Source organism: Gymnoscopelus braueri (assembly GCF_963280865.1).
Source record: "Gymnoscopelus braueri genome assembly, chromosome: 6".
NCBI classification, from domain to species: domain Eukaryota; kingdom Metazoa; phylum Chordata; class Actinopteri; order Myctophiformes; family Myctophidae; genus Gymnoscopelus; species Gymnoscopelus braueri.
The window spans coordinates 55,342,794-55,360,012 of NC_137607.1; the positions used below are offsets into that span (position 1 = coordinate 55,342,794).

At 40.8% G+C, this 17,219-nt stretch overlaps 2 protein-coding genes across 3 annotated transcripts; one reads left to right on the plus strand and one right to left on the minus strand.

Annotated features, from left to right (window-relative positions):
• Positions 1 to 174: 174 nt before the first annotated feature.
• LOC308087012 (cytochrome P450 2J4-like) lies at positions 175 to 6,816 on the minus strand (the record flags this gene model as incomplete). Its single annotated transcript, XM_080430652.1, has 8 exons — positions 175 to 350; positions 2,566 to 2,707; positions 3,533 to 3,712; positions 4,307 to 4,450; positions 4,649 to 4,822; positions 5,162 to 5,322; positions 6,222 to 6,371; positions 6,801 to 6,816. 8 exons carry the CDS (start codon positions 6,814 to 6,816, stop codon positions 175 to 177), a joined length of 1,143 nt encoding a protein of 380 aa, XP_080286778.1.
• A 1,062-nt stretch (positions 6,817 to 7,878) lies between these two features.
• On the plus strand, positions 7,879 to 14,217 carry LOC308086269 (cytochrome P450 2J2-like). Of its 2 annotated transcripts, none has more exons than XM_080429742.1 (9): positions 7,879 to 8,141; positions 9,756 to 9,918; positions 10,309 to 10,458; positions 11,205 to 11,365; positions 11,971 to 12,147; positions 12,298 to 12,439; positions 12,579 to 12,766; positions 12,900 to 13,041; positions 13,163 to 14,217. In XM_080429742.1, the coding sequence occupies exons 1-9, from the start codon at positions 7,959 to 7,961 to the stop codon at positions 13,336 to 13,338; spliced, it is 1,482 nt and encodes a 493-aa protein (XP_080285868.1). In that variant the 5' UTR covers positions 7,879 to 7,958; the 3' UTR covers positions 13,339 to 14,217. The 2 variants fall into 2 exon arrangements, with proteins under 2 accessions (XP_080285868.1, XP_080285869.1); XM_080429743.1 differs by having other exon boundaries at positions 13,234 to 14,217.
• The last annotated feature ends 3,002 nt before the right edge of the window (positions 14,218 to 17,219 follow it).

Genomic DNA, 17,219 nt, shown 5'->3' on the forward strand with positions numbered 1-17,219 from the left:
TAATAATTTCCCCGCAAGATTTTATTTGAAAATAGCCGATCTACAAGCTCACGACGCGTCGCATCGCGACGCGTTGTGAGCTTGTAGATCGGCTATTTTAAAATAGCTGATGTATGTTAAAGTGCTCATGTGGCCCATAGTCGCTTCTTTTGGACTGGTTTTCCTGCGAGTGGTTTATCGTGGTATGGCACAGAGGCGGTAGGGCTTGGGACAGCGAGTGCCTCCCAAATTGTAGTCCAGACTCGGCTCCTCTCCAGCTGGAGCGGAGAAGGAGAATCTCTGAAGGAGGGAGGTAAAGAAGAGGAACAGCTCCATCCTGGCCAACTGTTCTCCTAGACACACACGCTTACCTGCAAAGGAGCAATATACAGTAGACCATTTCACTTTAATTCACCATTTTTAAAGATCTAATTTTGTCCAGAGTGAATCATTGTGGCATGCATGGCTCCTTTTATTTAAATATTCCACTATACAGACAATAAAACAAAGGCAAAATGGAAAAACAGAATCACAATGAAAAGCTTGCAAGCCAGGATTGGGTCAGACAATTTCTAATCTCCACCAGGCCAAAAGGCCAGGAGGTTGAAATAATGTTTTTTGTCCCGTCCGTCTGTCCGTCCGTCTGTCCGTCCGCACAGCTAATCTCAGGCACTGCTCGATCGATCTGCGTGAAACTTTGCATTCATACTCCCAATAGGCCAAGGAAGATCCTTCACCTCACATTTTTCAAATCGGCTTCATAGTGGCGATATACCAGGCCGCATAACACTTTGACCTAAAACTCTTGAACCATATAGGTCTTACAATTAAAAAAAGATCCCCTGAATTCCTTGGACAATAAAGAACGCGACATTCAATCATCCCACAAATTGAATCCCATGGAGAGGCCTCTATATTGTAGAGCGCACCTCCAAAAGCGCTTTCACTTCTGCCCATAGGGGGCACCACAAAACTCTATTTCCCCCCGCAGACTCCGCGTGTCCTAACGTCTGCGCCCCAACTCAGAGATCAGTGTGTGACCTAGGTGAGTAGCGTGCTGGTTTGGAGTATGCTCCCTATTCACCATCATCTAAACCTACTCTCCAGAATTGACCCCCTCTGTTTCCCTTCCTCTGGTAAGACGCTAACACACATACTGACCATCTTTTATTGTCTCCAACCTTAACATCCCAACTGTGAGTCCCTGAGTTAAAGCCCTCAGAACCCAGGATATCGGCATAATGGTCAAACCTCTCAGGTTGTCAGGAAGCGGCCTGTTCGTCTCCACGTCTCACACGCTGGTCAGATCATCAGACAGGATGTACATTGGATGGGCGGTGTTGAATGACAGGAGTGTAGGAGATAATGTCCTTCATCTTGTGCCAGACTCTAAAGGTCAGGTTGCCCAGGTGTTTGACCTCATCTATCAGTGCTCCAGAGACCAGCTGTGAGTCATGCAGTGTGTGAACTGGACTCTTTCCGTAGTTCTGCAGAGAAGAGATGTCTTCAGCTCTCATGTCCTCCTCTGTGACTTTGACTGTGTTTAAAGGGGTTGATATCTCTCTGTTCAGAGCCTCATGATCTTCTCCTTCATCATCTGACTTTTCTGCTCCTCTTCCTCCCTCAGTGCAGTGTTCCTAGCCTCCTTTTCCACTTGTACAAACTGATGAAGCTGCACGCTGCATGTTAAACTGTTCCTTAATCTGCTTCTCTGTGTTCCGGCTCTGGACCTTAATGTGTTTTGCTGCTTGGTCACAGTTTGTTTTAACTTTATTGAAGACCTTTAGTTTCTCCTGTAACATCGGCAGTGATTCCTGGACTATCTACTTGGGATACTTTTTCTGACGTTTCTCCTGTATCTCTCTCCCTAGCACAGGTTCTTCAAAGCCAGGTTACAGGGTGGATCATCAATTGGAGATTCTTTTTACAAACTGGACATTCCTATATTTCCTTATGTGTCCAACATTCCTGCAGACAGGCTTTACAGAAGCTGTGGCTACATGACAAGAGCAAAGGATGTCTAAATATGTCTCGACACACAGGACAGGAAAAATCCTCTTCTGAGAGACAGCAGACTTTTTTAAAAATGGGAAGTCATAGTCTCTGAGGGAAGCTACAAACACTCAAATCAGCTAGTCAAGTCTTGTTAAAATCCCACTCAGCTGACACAGACTAAGAAGAAGGTCAAAGTCGGATCTGTATTCCGTCCTGTAGCTGTGGAAAGTGTTGTGTTCTTGTTTCGGTTTCTCTAGAAATTTAGAGTTGACATCACAATGACGTTACTGCAGTTGCTCACTTCACAGTACGGATCAGGCCAGTAAAAATAGGTTAATAGGTCAAAAATAATAATAAAAGAATGTCCCAAACCTCTCCACGGCAAGGACCCCCAAATAGCCACAGAGAAGCACATCTTTCTAGTTATTACCATCAAATAATTATAGGTGCTCAGCTGGAGTAATGTTTACCAATAACCCACCGGCCACCATGGATAGGAAAAACGAAAGACAAATAAATAAATACCATACAATCACAAAATGAGCAGAAAGAATGCTAGTTAATTAACTTTTGGGGGTGGAAACTATTTACCTGCTGAGAATGGAATGAAGGCCTCCCTCCTCCTAAATTTGCCATCTTGGTCAAGGAAGTGTTGAGGATTGAAAGTGTGGGGGGTCTCCCACTCAGACTCATCATGTAGGACTGAGCTCAGTGTAGGGATGATCATGGTGCCCTGAACAAGGAATCACAACATTGATCAGAACCACTTTATACAGAATAGTGACATGTTGTGTCATGTTATGTGATCAAATCACCTTCCATCATGTAACACCAAGTCATAGTGTATATCAAGTTTTTTTCTTCCCCACAAAAAAAGTTTGTCAAAATGTCAAAAAGACAAAAATCGTTTAGGTCTCAGCCAGGTCAGATATGTTATTGTGGGCCAACAATGTTCGGAATTCGCCTATCAGGATCGAATATGAAAAATCGGACAGATCCGTGTTGATCACATGACTATAGAGATCATGTGTACCGATTTGCGTGATTTAATATTTAAAAGTAATATAAAAAAATGTGTTTTAAAAGAATTGGCCTCCTGGTGGAAAAATGCAGGGGAGAGGTATTTCCTTGGCCTCCAGGGACTGTGCGTGCAAAGTTTCACGCAGATCGGTACAATTATAGGTAAAAACGAGAATCGGCCTGTTATAGTGCCACCATGAGGATGATTTGAAAAATGTCAAGTGGCATTTCTTCCTCGGCCTAGTGGGAATGTGTGTGCAAAATGTCACGGAAATCGGACGCAGCGTTCATGATTTCAATGAACGGACGGACGGACACAGACACACATACACTGTACACACACACACACACACACACTCACGGACGGACGCACGGACGGATGGATGGACAGACGGACGGACAGGGTACAAAACATTGTCTCTCAGCCACGCCTTTGGCCTGGCGGAGAAAATTAAGACTAAAAGAAAATGCGAAATGTTCAACAATGTTGAATATGTGGTAAAAACCATAGTAGAACAGCACTTTCCCACATGCGTACCTTTGGGATGGTATATTTCCCCAGTGTGGTGTCGTTGTTGGCTACACGGGGTACATTAAGGGGAATGATGTCGCCCAACCTCTGGATCTCATGGAGGACAGCTTCAGTGTAAGGCATGTTCTCCCTGTCTGAGAAAGAGGGTTCCCGGGATGAAGCAACAGCATCTATTTCAGCCTGGACCTTCTCTGCAAATAAAAAGAAAACACTGCTTGTCGGTGTGTCTCTTACAGATTACAGTAGTACAATGTACATTAAAATTACAGTTCAAAATGATCAACACAAATCAATAGTATTCCGGGCTGGGCAAAAAAGTAGAAAAACCTAAACTGAATAAAATCCACATGAATCCAAACCATAACAAAATTATGGGGTGCTTGGGGGGGTTCCAGGGGGTCCCCAGCAAAAGTAGTTAATATAGCATCACAATCATTTTAACCAATTTAACCTTTTATACGTTGGCTATTCAAAAATAGCAGATATACAAGCTCATAGCGCAGCGCTATGAGCTTGTAGATCTGCTATTTTTCAAAAATCTTGAACATTAGTGAACATTTTTAACACAAATCTTTGCTTCTGGGGTCCCTGGCACAACATATTTTCAGATGGGGGTCCGCGGCAAATATTTATCAATTTGGAGGTCCTTGAGGTGAAAAAGTTTGAGAACCACTGGTTTATTTAACTCTTACAATGAGAAGAAATTCATGCCAGTGACAGCTTCTAATATATTCAATCACGCAGAATTCACACAACCCATAACTGCACACACAGAAACACCTTGCCTTGTATGTGAGGGTAATAGACCATGTACAACAGTCCCCAGTGTAGAGTGGTGGAAGAGGTTTCAGTTCCAGCTCCAAACAGGTCAAAGGCGCAAATACACAAATTCTCCAGATCAAACCCAGAATCTGGGTCTTCTTTCTACCAAGGAAACGTGACAATACAGAATCAGTGCCTGGTCAACATTAACTGTTACTTCATGATAATATATACCATAATAGGTTGCACCGTAACGTGCTGTGAGCTTGTAGATCTGCTATATTCACTATTTTTAGGGAACGTTTTTGGCTATAATAATGGCATGCTCAAAATAGGGACACCAGATTGAGTTGCACATACCTTTCCCACTTCTGAAATGAAGCAGTCAATATAGTCTCTGACCAGTGAAGGGTCATAGTCTTCCTTGTGTTCTTTGATCTTACATCTAACAAAGTCGATAACTTTCTTTGACACCATAAATATCCTCTGGTGAGGCCCAGGCAGCCACTTCAGCCACGGCAGCATGTTGTAAATCTACAGAAATACATCAGACATTTAGTCAGAATGATCTACTGTAGCATTTTGGAATCATGACGTTTAAATAAATATCTTTAGCTATAGTTACTTACTTTGACTGCAACAATAGAAACAGACAACCACCAAAACGCTATGGCTATATGGCCACATTCTCTTCAAAATATCAGGCTTCATACATTGATTCAAGTCATGTTAATGTCATCCATCTATTTGCGGCATGCATTTTTAGACATGATGAACAGTCAGAGGTGAAGGTCAATGTTGCCTTTGCTTTACATGCTTTTGCACACTGTAGGAGTGTTACTGGCACTGAAAATTAAAAGATAACTGGCTCACCTGTGACCATATTCCTTGCCCTAAGAGCACGATCTCGCTGAATTCCTGAAGAATACATTGGTATTGCTCATCATCGTACTCAAAGCGTTGCCCAAACACCAAGCAGCAGATAATGTTGGATACAGCATTGTTCAACAGTAGCTGGGGACTGAAGGGTGCACCTGAAAATAACACTATAGATAAGTAAGGGCACCTACACATAGAGTGAGTTTTAAAACAATATCTTTAGAGTGAGTTATTGGCCCTTAAAGCCCTGCTAGTGTGCTGCTCCCTGACCCCAACTGGACGAAGGTGGTTTGAACCAAGTGACATAGGGGCGGGAGTGGGAAGGGAGGTAATAAAAGAGTGATAAATGCATGATGGTTAAAAAGCTACAAAGTGCGTTTACCACAGAGGAGGGCTGTGGTCAGCTCAGAAACCTGCCTGATATCATCAATGGGGAATCCCAGCTTATAGAAACTGCAGGCTTTCTCTTCCTGGAAAGTTAGCATGCTATAATAGAAGCCATTGTTCTCGCATTAATAAAAAATCACACCCTGTGTGAAGTGGGCGGTGTCTTGCTAGCTAATCACAATACTGAATGGAGTCAACCAATCATGTACAAAAAATAAATACATTTATTGAAACACTCTTTATGATGGAAGAAACCATAACTTAAAAAAAACAAATTTATGTTTTTTTTTAAAGTTATGGTTTCTTATATAGGGCTATGCACATGTGTCATGTGACACTGGCCAATCACAGTCCTGAATAGACTGTGATTGGCCAATCACGGTGCAGGGTTAGGCGGGGTACATTTTTGGCCAATCACAGCGCAGGATTTGTTGTACAAATATCCAAACCTCACTTATAGGGGCGGTTTCACCGCCCAAAAACTAAAATAAAAAGGACCAAACCTGCCTACCAACGATATAACTGGTAGGCGGGTTTCTGACTTGCCCACAGCCCTCCTCTGAGACAGTGAGTAGACAGAAATGGTACCATATTATAATGAGCATGAGTGAGGACCAATTATATGAATATGTTGAAAATGGATGAAGTGGCCCTTTAACTACTGTACCTTGCTGATGGGCAAAAGCCTCATTTAGATAGTGGCACTCCTGCTGGATGGAAGGCTCAAGGCTCTTCTTTCCAAGACCAAATTTTCTGAGTGTATGCAGAGCAAATCTCCTCTGTTGCTTCCATTGCTTGCCATTTGACATCAGCAATCCTGTTGGTAAAACAATACGTTAAAGAGGAATAGCCAGGGGACAAGAGGGTAGGATGGTACACTGCCCACCTATTACGTCCTATGTCATGTCTTATCCAGACTTTACACACACACATGGTCACTTTTATTTACAAATAGCTGACACAACGTAATCCAGGCCAACAGTGGGGGTTAGCAGTGAGTGACAGGGACCAGGATAGTACATTTTCAGCTCACAGTGGACATGTTGAGGGCTAAACACAGCAGAAGGTAGTAGCCTAACATTAAATGTGGGTGTGTTTCATCCAGGTGTTACTGCCTGTGTGCCAGGATGGGCAGCTCCTTTACAGTTAACTCCATGCTGGCACACAGAAACACTTACATTTAACACCCAATGTTACATTAAGCCAATGGGGAGAAGATTAATTTAAAAAAAAGGTACTAGCCTACCTTTATCCCCTACCATGTCACGAAACACTGGTATTGAAGGTCGATCCACATAGTCTTCGCCTTTTTGAATCAAGGCTTCTTTCACAAGCTTGTGACCATTAACAATCACAATCCTTGCACCAAACATTCGAAGGCTGAAAACATTCCCATATTTCTTTGCAAACTGAGAAGGAAAATGCAAATTGTCACCTTTCACAGCTGTCATCTATGTTTATAAAAACATGACAGGACAGCTGTGCCTGGAGTATTAGGACAGCTTCTTTAGAACCCTAACACTCAATATAACGAGTATACGCAAAATAGAAAGCTAGCAATAGCAATAGAAAGCAAAGTAGTAAGCTAATACATTTGGCTATTCAGCACTTAAAACACACTTAATCTAATTTAATCCCCACCCTACTACATAGGCTGCCATCAACCTTGTAGGCTATAAAAACTTGTATTTTCAACAACTTCAATGATAAGACAACTCAGGAAGCAAGAAGCCGAAGGTAATTATTCACAGCTGATTTGGTCACAGTTTACATTTACAGGCAATTTGAGAAAGCAAGTTTTCTGCTGCACGTATTGTACATAATTATGTTAATAAAGTACCTGGGCGAACTGCAGGTGTATTTTGCCAGTGTCAAGGCGATGTACGTCACCAATAACAGGAAGAGCCCATGGTCCAGGAGGAAAGTCTTTCGGAACTCTGTTCTTCAGGAAATCAACAACAAGCAAAAACATGCTTAGAAATACAAGTAGACTTCTGGCGTCCATCCACATGAACACATCATGCATTATGAACATAATGTCAGAAAATGCTGCCATATTCATGGTTATGAATGCAGGAGTTGTTGCAGGAGTTGCTGTGCTGGTGGGCAAAGATCAGTTTGAGAAGGGTGTAAAAACCACACATGCAATTCTCCACTCCCCTTTGTTACACTTGGAAGGGTGGGATCATCACTAAACTTGGCCCCATGAAAAGGTCAAGCTCTGGTGTTTGAGAATTCCTCTTTCCCCTAGAGGATCCCAGAGGCAGCTGTGTTATGTAATACGTCATTGTTAACTGATAAACAAGCTCTGGTGCTGTTATTCACTCACGTCCACTCCACTCCTCTCTCAAAATATACCATTCAAACCGGGATTTTTCCAGTGGTGTTTTGCAAGATTCTCATCATGATTCTGCAAACTCTTTTTGAGTGTATGGACCTTAAATGTTGGCTGTTGTTCATTTTTGTGTTTTTGCTGGTGACTGATCTGGTGAAAAACAGGAGCCCTGTCAACTTCCCGCCTGGACCCTGGGCTGTACCTCTCCTGGGGAATATTTTTACCGGACCAGACTTCAAAACAATGGCCAAGGTTTTCTTTCTTTCTCAATAAACACTAAGACAATTTTACTCACTCAGACCATGAATTGCAGTTTTTCCTTACGTGTGTAAATGATGTTAGTATCATTTCAAGCTGTTTAATGACTATTATAATTCTGAGAATTGCTTTAAAGGTGAGCTGAAAGGGAAAAATATGTTTATCACACTTTTAGTTCACAGAGGAGATTGTGTGCACATCTTATGCCTGTATTTAGGCCAGGTGCTGGACATCAAGGCAAGAAACATGTATAGACATGCATAGTTCTTGCTGGACATCAAGGGCTAGGTTTGGATGCAGGTGGGTGTTGTCTAAGAAAATACTGGAGTGCCTCAAGTCCACCACGCATGTAGTATGTCTAATCTGGTGCCCCTGTTAGTTGGCATATGTGGGCAACTTGGGCAAGACATCCTGGGCTCTGTGCACCAGGATTACTGAACATAGTAGTAGTATAAGAACTGGTGGTGAACAGTGGTGTAAAGTAACTAAATACATTTACTCAAGTACTGTACGGTACTTTTACTTTACTGGAGTATTTCCAGTTGTCTATACTTTTACTTCTACTCCACTACATCTCAGAGGCAAATATTTGAAAACTTTAGTTACTAGTTACTTTTCAGATATAAATGATGATATTATGAAACACACATTAACCACTTTAGTTTTATTTGAAAATAGCCGATCTACAAGCTCACAACGCGTCGCATCGCGACGCGTTGTGAGCTTGTAGATCTGCTATTTTCAAACATTTTAGTACTTTTACTTTTGGTACTTTAAGTACATTTTGATACCAATACTTTTGTACTTTTACTTGTAACAGAGTATTTCTATTTGCAGTATTGATACTTTTACTTAAGTAAAACATTTGAGTACTTTTTCCACCACTGGTGGTGAACATAATCATGTTGCTGCTCATTTTAAAAAGGTCATAATCTCAATAATCCCTGCGGTATGTTGGTGTGGAGAAGGTTGAAAAGCCACCCAGAGGTGGAGATCTCGAAAGGTTACTTCTCCAAAGTGAGACCTATTGGATTTATTTCCTCGATACCATGTCTCCTGATGGTCTAAATGAGGAATTCGATATAAAGCCTTTCCTTTAGTTTAGGGTTTTACTTTTGTTCCCTCATAGGGACATAGATGTATTCTGGGCTAGCCCTCTATACCTTTGAGCATTCCTCAGAGGAGTGGAGAGACAGGTATTTTGTCCCTGTGATTGGAGTAGGGTGCTGTGCTCCTTCTGACTCCCAGGTGTTATATATATTTGTCTGTCAGTATAATGTTTGCCTGATGAAAACCTATAAGGTCAAAACGTTGCACCTGTAATAAAGTACGTTTTTGGACCTTTAAGCAGTGTGTGGATGCTTTACCCTCTCCTCACACTTTTAGAGCATATCAATGGTTTTGGTCATAATGAAAATATAATTAACAATGTATTTTTATGTCAAAAGTCCAATCTTAATTACTTCCTTACAAATACTTGATTCCATTAGCAGGTCCATATGAATCAAATCAATGTATAGAGTCTCACAGGTTCCGTGAATTAATAGATACATTATTGATTGACTAACAATATGTGAATCCCATTCAAATTATGACCTCCTATTTCAGCTTTCTGTGGAGTATGGCCCAGTGTTCAGCTTGAGGAGAGGCAGTGACAGGACGGTATTTATCAACGGGTTCAAGATGGTGAAAGAGGCTCTTGTCAACCAGCTGGACAGCTTTGCTGATCGCCCTGTTGTCCCTCTGTTTGATGTGGTCTTTAAAGGCATTGGTGAGTGAGTGAGTGGGGTGGTGAGTGAGTGAGTAAACAAGTGAGTGAAAAAATAAGGGCCAAAGTACAAGTGAGCTAGCCTAACACCTGAGCCTCAGGCTACAAGTGAGCAAGTGAATGGGAAGAATTGTGGAAATACACACACCCATTCAGAGATGAAGTTGTGAAAGTTTAAAAAAGGGAGTGAAAGATATACTGTTTGAAGCTTGCCAGCTAAAAGAGGCCAACGTTGATCTTCATCTTGAATCATTATCTCCTCTCTTGATTCTTGTCAATGCAGTAATACAGTATAACAGTTAATAACGTATACATATTAAACGTAAACAACAATAAGTAGACCCAACAAACTCATAATACTGCTGCTTTGTTAAATCAACCATTTTCTCACAGGTATAGCTTTAAGCAACGGTTACTTATGGAAAATGCAGAGGAAGTTTGCCAACACCCACCTTCGCTACTTTGGAGGAGGAAAGAAGTCACTGGAGAAGCACACTGAACTGGAAAGCACCTTCCTGTGTGAAGCTTTCAAAGATGAACAAGGTATGTACTGATCATCAGATACCCCTCTGCAGTGATGTACATTGTGGGAACAATGTAAATTGAAATAACACTAGTTTGGGGTTTCTTGAAGCAGAGTTAAGAACTACTGCTCGACTTGTTCAATTAGTTTCAGTGCAGAGCAGAGCACCTGGAATGTCAATTCTGATAGAGTTGTGGTTCATATAAAACCCATATAACCAAGGGTGAAGACATGTGGATGACATCCTCCTAGTATTCACAAAATGTGAACACTTCTTAATTTCTCTTGGGGGGCCATTTTTTGCAAATTTTTCTCCCCAAATTAGTTATTGCCAATTCCCCATATGTAATGCATTCCACGTCGCAGCCAACTGTTGGAATGGGAGGATTACCCAACGGACCTAGTGGGCCCAAGCGCCCCTGAGCTAGGGGGGCCCCTGAGCTTGAGCCTCTGCGTGACCGTGTCACTGTTATTAACTTTGCAGGGGCCCCTGCAAAGTGCCCTGAAAAGCCCCTGCAAAGTGCAATGTGCAGGGGCCCCTGCAAAGTGCAATGTGCAGGGGCCCCTGCAAAGTGCAATGTGCACGCACGCTGCATGTGACTTCAGAGGGAGGGATCCAAACAGCAAGTGCAAAACAACAAAAATCTGATGTTCTAATGTCCATGCATTACATCTCTCTTATGAAATACAGATGTTAACAGAAATCTGACCAATGGCTTATGAATTTTATGTTAAGATCACTTTCATAGTGCTGAACTATTCACAGGAAAACCATTCAACCCACACTTCATCGTAAACAATGCTGTGGGCAATGTGGTCTCCTCTCTGGTCTTTGGACATCGCTTTGACTACAGTGATGAAGAATTTCAGAACCTTCTGCGATTGGACAATGAAGCTGTATTGCTTGCTGGCTCAGCTAGAGCTCAGGTAACTCATTTATTATTTATTATGGCACAACTCAAACTTACAATGCCATGTAAACATCAAGGGCAAACGCACATTATTACTACAGTTTGGCAGTCACAAACTTAGTCGATAACATTTAGCTCTGCCTCCGACATTTAAAGGGGTAGTTCACCCCCCAAAAAACTTTTTTTCTATTGATTACTCACCCCATGGAGCCTTGAATTCATGGATATTTTTTTGTTTTTGTCGCATTCCTTCCTTTATTATTTGATTATAATAAATTTAGCCCCATTGATTCCGGTAGGAGACACAAATGCATTTGTGTCTCCTACCGGAATCAATGGGGACACATTTATTATAATCAAATTATTGGCTTAGGAATGTGACAAAAAAAAAAATATCTATGAATTCAAGGCTCCAGATGGTCTGTAATCAATAGAAAAAAAAGTTATTTTGGGGGTGAACTACCCCTTTAAGTGCCACTGCTCAAAAATGTAGATCAGTGACAATAGTGTACCAGCATAAGCCTAATTAACTCTGCCAGACTAAAAGGCCGGGAGGTGGAGCTTATGTTTTTTGTTCAATCATCAGTACAAAATCTGTTCTTACTTGATTACCTTTACCAGCTGTACGATGCCTTTCCAAGCCTACTGAAGCACCTGCCAGGACCTCATCAGACCATCCACTCCAACTATGCGGTGATCGTGGCCTTCTTGCAGAGTGAGATAGAGAAGCACCAGGAGGATTGGGATCCAGAGGACCCCCGTGATTACATAGACACATACCTGGCAGAGATAGAGAAGGCAAGTATTGTGTCCCAAAAGAAAAGGACAAAAATGTTTTTGAGATGACAAATGACCATGCAAGAGGAATAGACTTGAAGGAGCCATGATAGCTCAATACAGTACATCAACCACATAACAGCATGATCTTATTTGATATCACACTACCAGAGGAAGGGGGATCCCCAGGCTGGGTTTAACATAGAGACATTGAGGATATGCACCCTGGACATCATTGAGGCTGGGACAGAGACTGCTGCCACCACCTTACGCTGGGGTCTGGTTTACATGATGAACTATCCAGAGGTACAAGGTCTGTGGAACGCTCATCACCACCACCACTGCACACACATGAAACTGCACATTACCATTTACAAAAAGAAGTACCCTGCTGTATGTCTACTACTACTGCTTTCAATGAAATCCACATTGTTCTGACCATTATCACCCAGACAAGGTCCAGGAGGAGATTGACAGAGTAATCGGACAGTCCCGTCAGCCCAATTTGGCTGATAGACCCAATATGCCCTACATTGATGCTGTCATCCACGAAACCCAAAGGATGGGAAACATTGTTCCTCTGGGTTTCCCCAAAATGGCCAGTAAGGACAGTATGCTTGCAGGATATTTCATACCCAAGGTAAAATATTTTTAGTAAAACATGTGAGCAAACAAGTTAAGGCTGGTTTGAACCTGTAACATAGTTTACTGTCTGAAAGTCATAAAATTAATAATTATGGGTCTTACCATCAAAATCTCCTGACTCTCTCTAGGGCACAGCTATTATTACAAATCTTGCATCTGTGCTGTTTGATAAGAATGAGTGGGCAACTCCAGAAACCTTCAACCCAGAACACTTCTTGGATTCAGAGGGCCGGTTCCGCAGAAGAGACGCTTTCCTGCCATTCTCAGCAGGTCCCATGATTTATACATGATATCTAAACATTTGTCATTGTCAATGATGAGTTCTTGGATATTTATATTGTTATATTATTCATATTATTCATATGCTGTTGGCATCATTCATTCTCTGCAGGTAAACGTGTGTGCCTAGGGGAGCAGTTGGCTAGAATGGAACTGTTCATTTTTTTTGCATCCCTGCTCCAGCGCTTCACTTTCTCCCCAGTCCCTGGAGAGATGCCAAGCATGGAGGGTTTGGAGGGCTTCACCAATGGCCCCGAGGATTTCAGGATGCTGGCGGTACCTCGCTGATGACCTTATCCCCTAGCTATTCACTAGCTCGAAGTGCTACAGTATAGCTACAGCAGTGGATCAATTTCTAATGCCAACAGTAAGGTGGATAGCGAGCAACCTCGTCTTGTAATCCTGCAAAGGGGAAAACAACAAAAAGTAGAATAATTGCTGTTGGTACTGTACGTACACTAGGGCATTCACCGAATAGTCGAATATTCGAATATTCGAATATCAAACCGACTATTCGACTATCAAACCACTATTCGATTATTCTATTAAAAAAAAAAAGATATATTTTTTTTAGTGTCTTTTCTACAGCAGACACGCAGCTGTGAGCTCTGGTGTGACGTCAACTCGCATTCCTTGAGTCGAGTCATCAATGCCATTAAAAAAAAATATATATTACATTTTTTATAATCAAATCGATTAATCAAATATTCGAATACTTATAGGTCGAATAATTAGAATGCTAAAAATCACTATTCGTGAATGCCCTAACGTACACATGCTGTTGTTAAAGTGTACAGTATTTTTATCCAAGACAGAAAGGCATATTCTTCCTATTTATATAATCTAATCTCTCATTTCATCCTATATAGTGCATAGTGTTAAAGTACCTGGTCGAACTGCAGTATGTATTTTTGCAGCGTGAATGCAATGTAAGCAATAAAAGGAAAAGACCACGGTTTGGATGTGGATGATAGGCAGAGAAAACATGCACACCAATGCTTGTGTGTTTCAATATATTTGTATATTTGGGTATATTATGAACTGTAGGCTGACCCTGGACTCCTTAATATATATATAGTCTTTGCATGCATTATCTATAACATGGAAACATAGGAACTTATTCCAGGCCATTTGAATGTATCTTTATTCTGTATTTAATGTACCATTCTGGGAAAGGGGTGGGAGGAGGGTTTGGGAGGACTGTATTTTCTCTGTATTTTGGGTTCTCTTTTTTTGTGGTGTTTTGTGTATCTTGTCTTTTCCTTTTTTCTTTGTCTTTTTCATTATGTCTTGTTATAAAAAAAAGAAAAAAGAAGAGAGATACTATAATGATGTACATTGCATTGTCAATAAATACATATTTAATATTGCAAATTGCCTAATCATGTTATATTTCCCTGATGAGAGCAACTGCGGCATTAAATTTCCCCTCTGGGATCAAAGTATTTCTATTCCGTTTAAAAATGTATGATTTTGCTTTACACTAGGATGTACGCCATATGGTATTTATTAATTTTGGTATTTGAAAGAGCTTTCTAACATGCAAATACACACTTGACATGCTCACACTTAGTGGGATCAACTCCAACCTGGCCCAAAGAACAGGTGAATCTCTTGAAGTCCTGAATTACACTTTACCCTAGAGAATCCTATGCCAGCTGTGCTGCAGTATGTTATACCACTACCAAGCAACCACAAATAAACAAGCTCTGAAGGCGGCACTGCTTTGTACTCACTTCCACTCTTCTCTCAAAACAACACCATTCAAACTGATTTTTCCAGTGGTGTTTTGCAAGATTCTCATCATGATTCTGCACACTCCTTTGTGAGTCTATGGCCCTTAAATGTTGGCTGGTGTTAATTTTTTAGCTGAAGCTGTCAGAAAATCATTTAAAAGGTTGTTCCACAGCTCTTTTGTGATTTTACTACTACATCTTTACAAAGCACATAATTATGTAGAAACTGTGGACTATACCTTCATCGTTCAACGACATCACTGTTCCACAAATGTTCGGTTTTACAGGACGGATATTTTTGAAAATCAACACTTTTTCATAGCTAACAAAATGCTCAGTTTCAGTGACAAAAGTTTGTGTGGATGGGAGCCAAAATTTGGAGAGAAAAATATCCATGCTAGTGTGGGTTAAAGGAGTAATTCACCCAAAACATGACTTATTGTCTCCGCCAGTCCGAAAGGCATGGCCGAGGCTAGGAGTGCTCCGTTTTTAACAAAATGTCTCAAATCCTGAACACAGCATGCAATTTCCATGAGATTTTGGACGCACATTCTAACTAGGCGAAGGAGGAAATGCCACAACATTTTCAAATCAGCCTCATGGTAGCACTATAACAGGCCGATTCGTGTTTTTCCTAGAACTGCACCTATCTGTGTAAAACATTGTATGTGCACACCCTAGAGGCCAAGGAAAAACCTTTGCCCTGCATTTTTGACATCTGCCTTTTATAGCGCCACCAGGAAGCCGACTTTTGTAAAACACATTTTTGGATATTACTCCTTCAGATTTTATCCTGATTGGCTAAGATTGACATCTAAAGTTTGCAGGAGTGGCCCGTTTTGAACAAAATGCCGCAAATCATGTACACAGCGTCCGATTTTTAAACTCCTACATGTCTAAACATCACGCAAATCGGTACATATTATCTCTTTAGTCAAGTGATCAAGATGGATCCGTCCGATCCTTCAGATTTTTCATATTCCAGCCTGATTTGCGAATTCTGAGCATTGCTGGCCCACACTAATCTACCTGACCTGGCGGAGACCTGTGCTCCGAGGAGCACTTTTCTAGTTTAGTTATGTGCTACAGAGAGATCCGGTTAGGAATCCATCCTTTTCTGAAATGAATGAGTTGAATTGAGTGGCCCATTTATAACCCAGCCAAGAGCTGTCCTCACAGCAAAGAGTCCATTGTCCTGACCGGTTTCTTTGTGTATTGTCACAAGAGACCTTGAAACCGTCTTTTCTTCTATTACACCACCATCTGTTTTCTCACTGGTACTGTATTATGTTATGCCTTGGAGATTTGGAGCAGACAGGATGTTTTTGTGATCACACGTGATGTAATTTTCCTTTTGTACTTCTTGCTGATATGAGATTACTTTTCATCAAACAACCAAAAAAAAAAAAGCCAAGCCTTAATTCTTTTGCTGAATAAGCAGCAATAGACAGATTAGGATATGGACTTTGCTTCCATTAATGTTGAATTCTGATAAGTGTCCTGGTGATAGGTGCCCTTAGCACGCTAGGGTCAACCATGTACAGTACTTAATCTGACTTTATAGCTAGACATGTTTGTCATTTTACCGCCATTAGTGACAGTCCCACATTATCACTGTCACGCACTACTGTATACTTTCAACTAAATACACATAATCACAGATGGATCAATCAGACCACCACAAACAGCTTTGTAAAAGACGATAACACATGGTTAAATAACAGAACAGGACATAAATGTTACTGTTGGGATTCCTTGTACTGTAAGAGAAGTTGATGTATGTTTAATCGATTTATCTTTTCTGCAAGAATGGAATCAATAAATTCTATTTTATTATATATAAAAATGATGCCGTATTAACAAATTATATACACCATATACAACTAAATAATTTTTAGGTGTATATAATCCAGGATATTTCTTTGTGATGTTTTTTCATTTAGATTTTATAAGAGAAAAGGGGTGATAAGTATTGAAATATGTCATTTTTATTTATTTAATTAATTTATTTTATATGGGGAAAACAAATTATTAGAAAGGAATCCATCTCCACTTACATATTTAGACTGACACCCAGTGGATTAGTTAAAACAATGTCCTCCTCTTCCCATCTACCCTGTTTACATGGGTGGCCACTCATTAACATCTAATCTGTCATCAAATCACGTGGTTCGTGGACTAAAGGAAAATGCTATCTCATCGCAAGTAGTTTGAGAGCTACCCAAAACAACACTGCTGTGATGGGCACAGTACTGAGCATGAAATATGCATTTTAAAAAAAATATATATAATGGCAATTATTGAGCATTGGGTTTTGATTTCATACTGTAAAATACATTTATAAGATACATGCTATAGCTAAACATGATAAATGAAGTCATATCTGTCTTTCAAGAGGTGTGGCTTAATGCTCTGGTACAGTACACCTTTAAG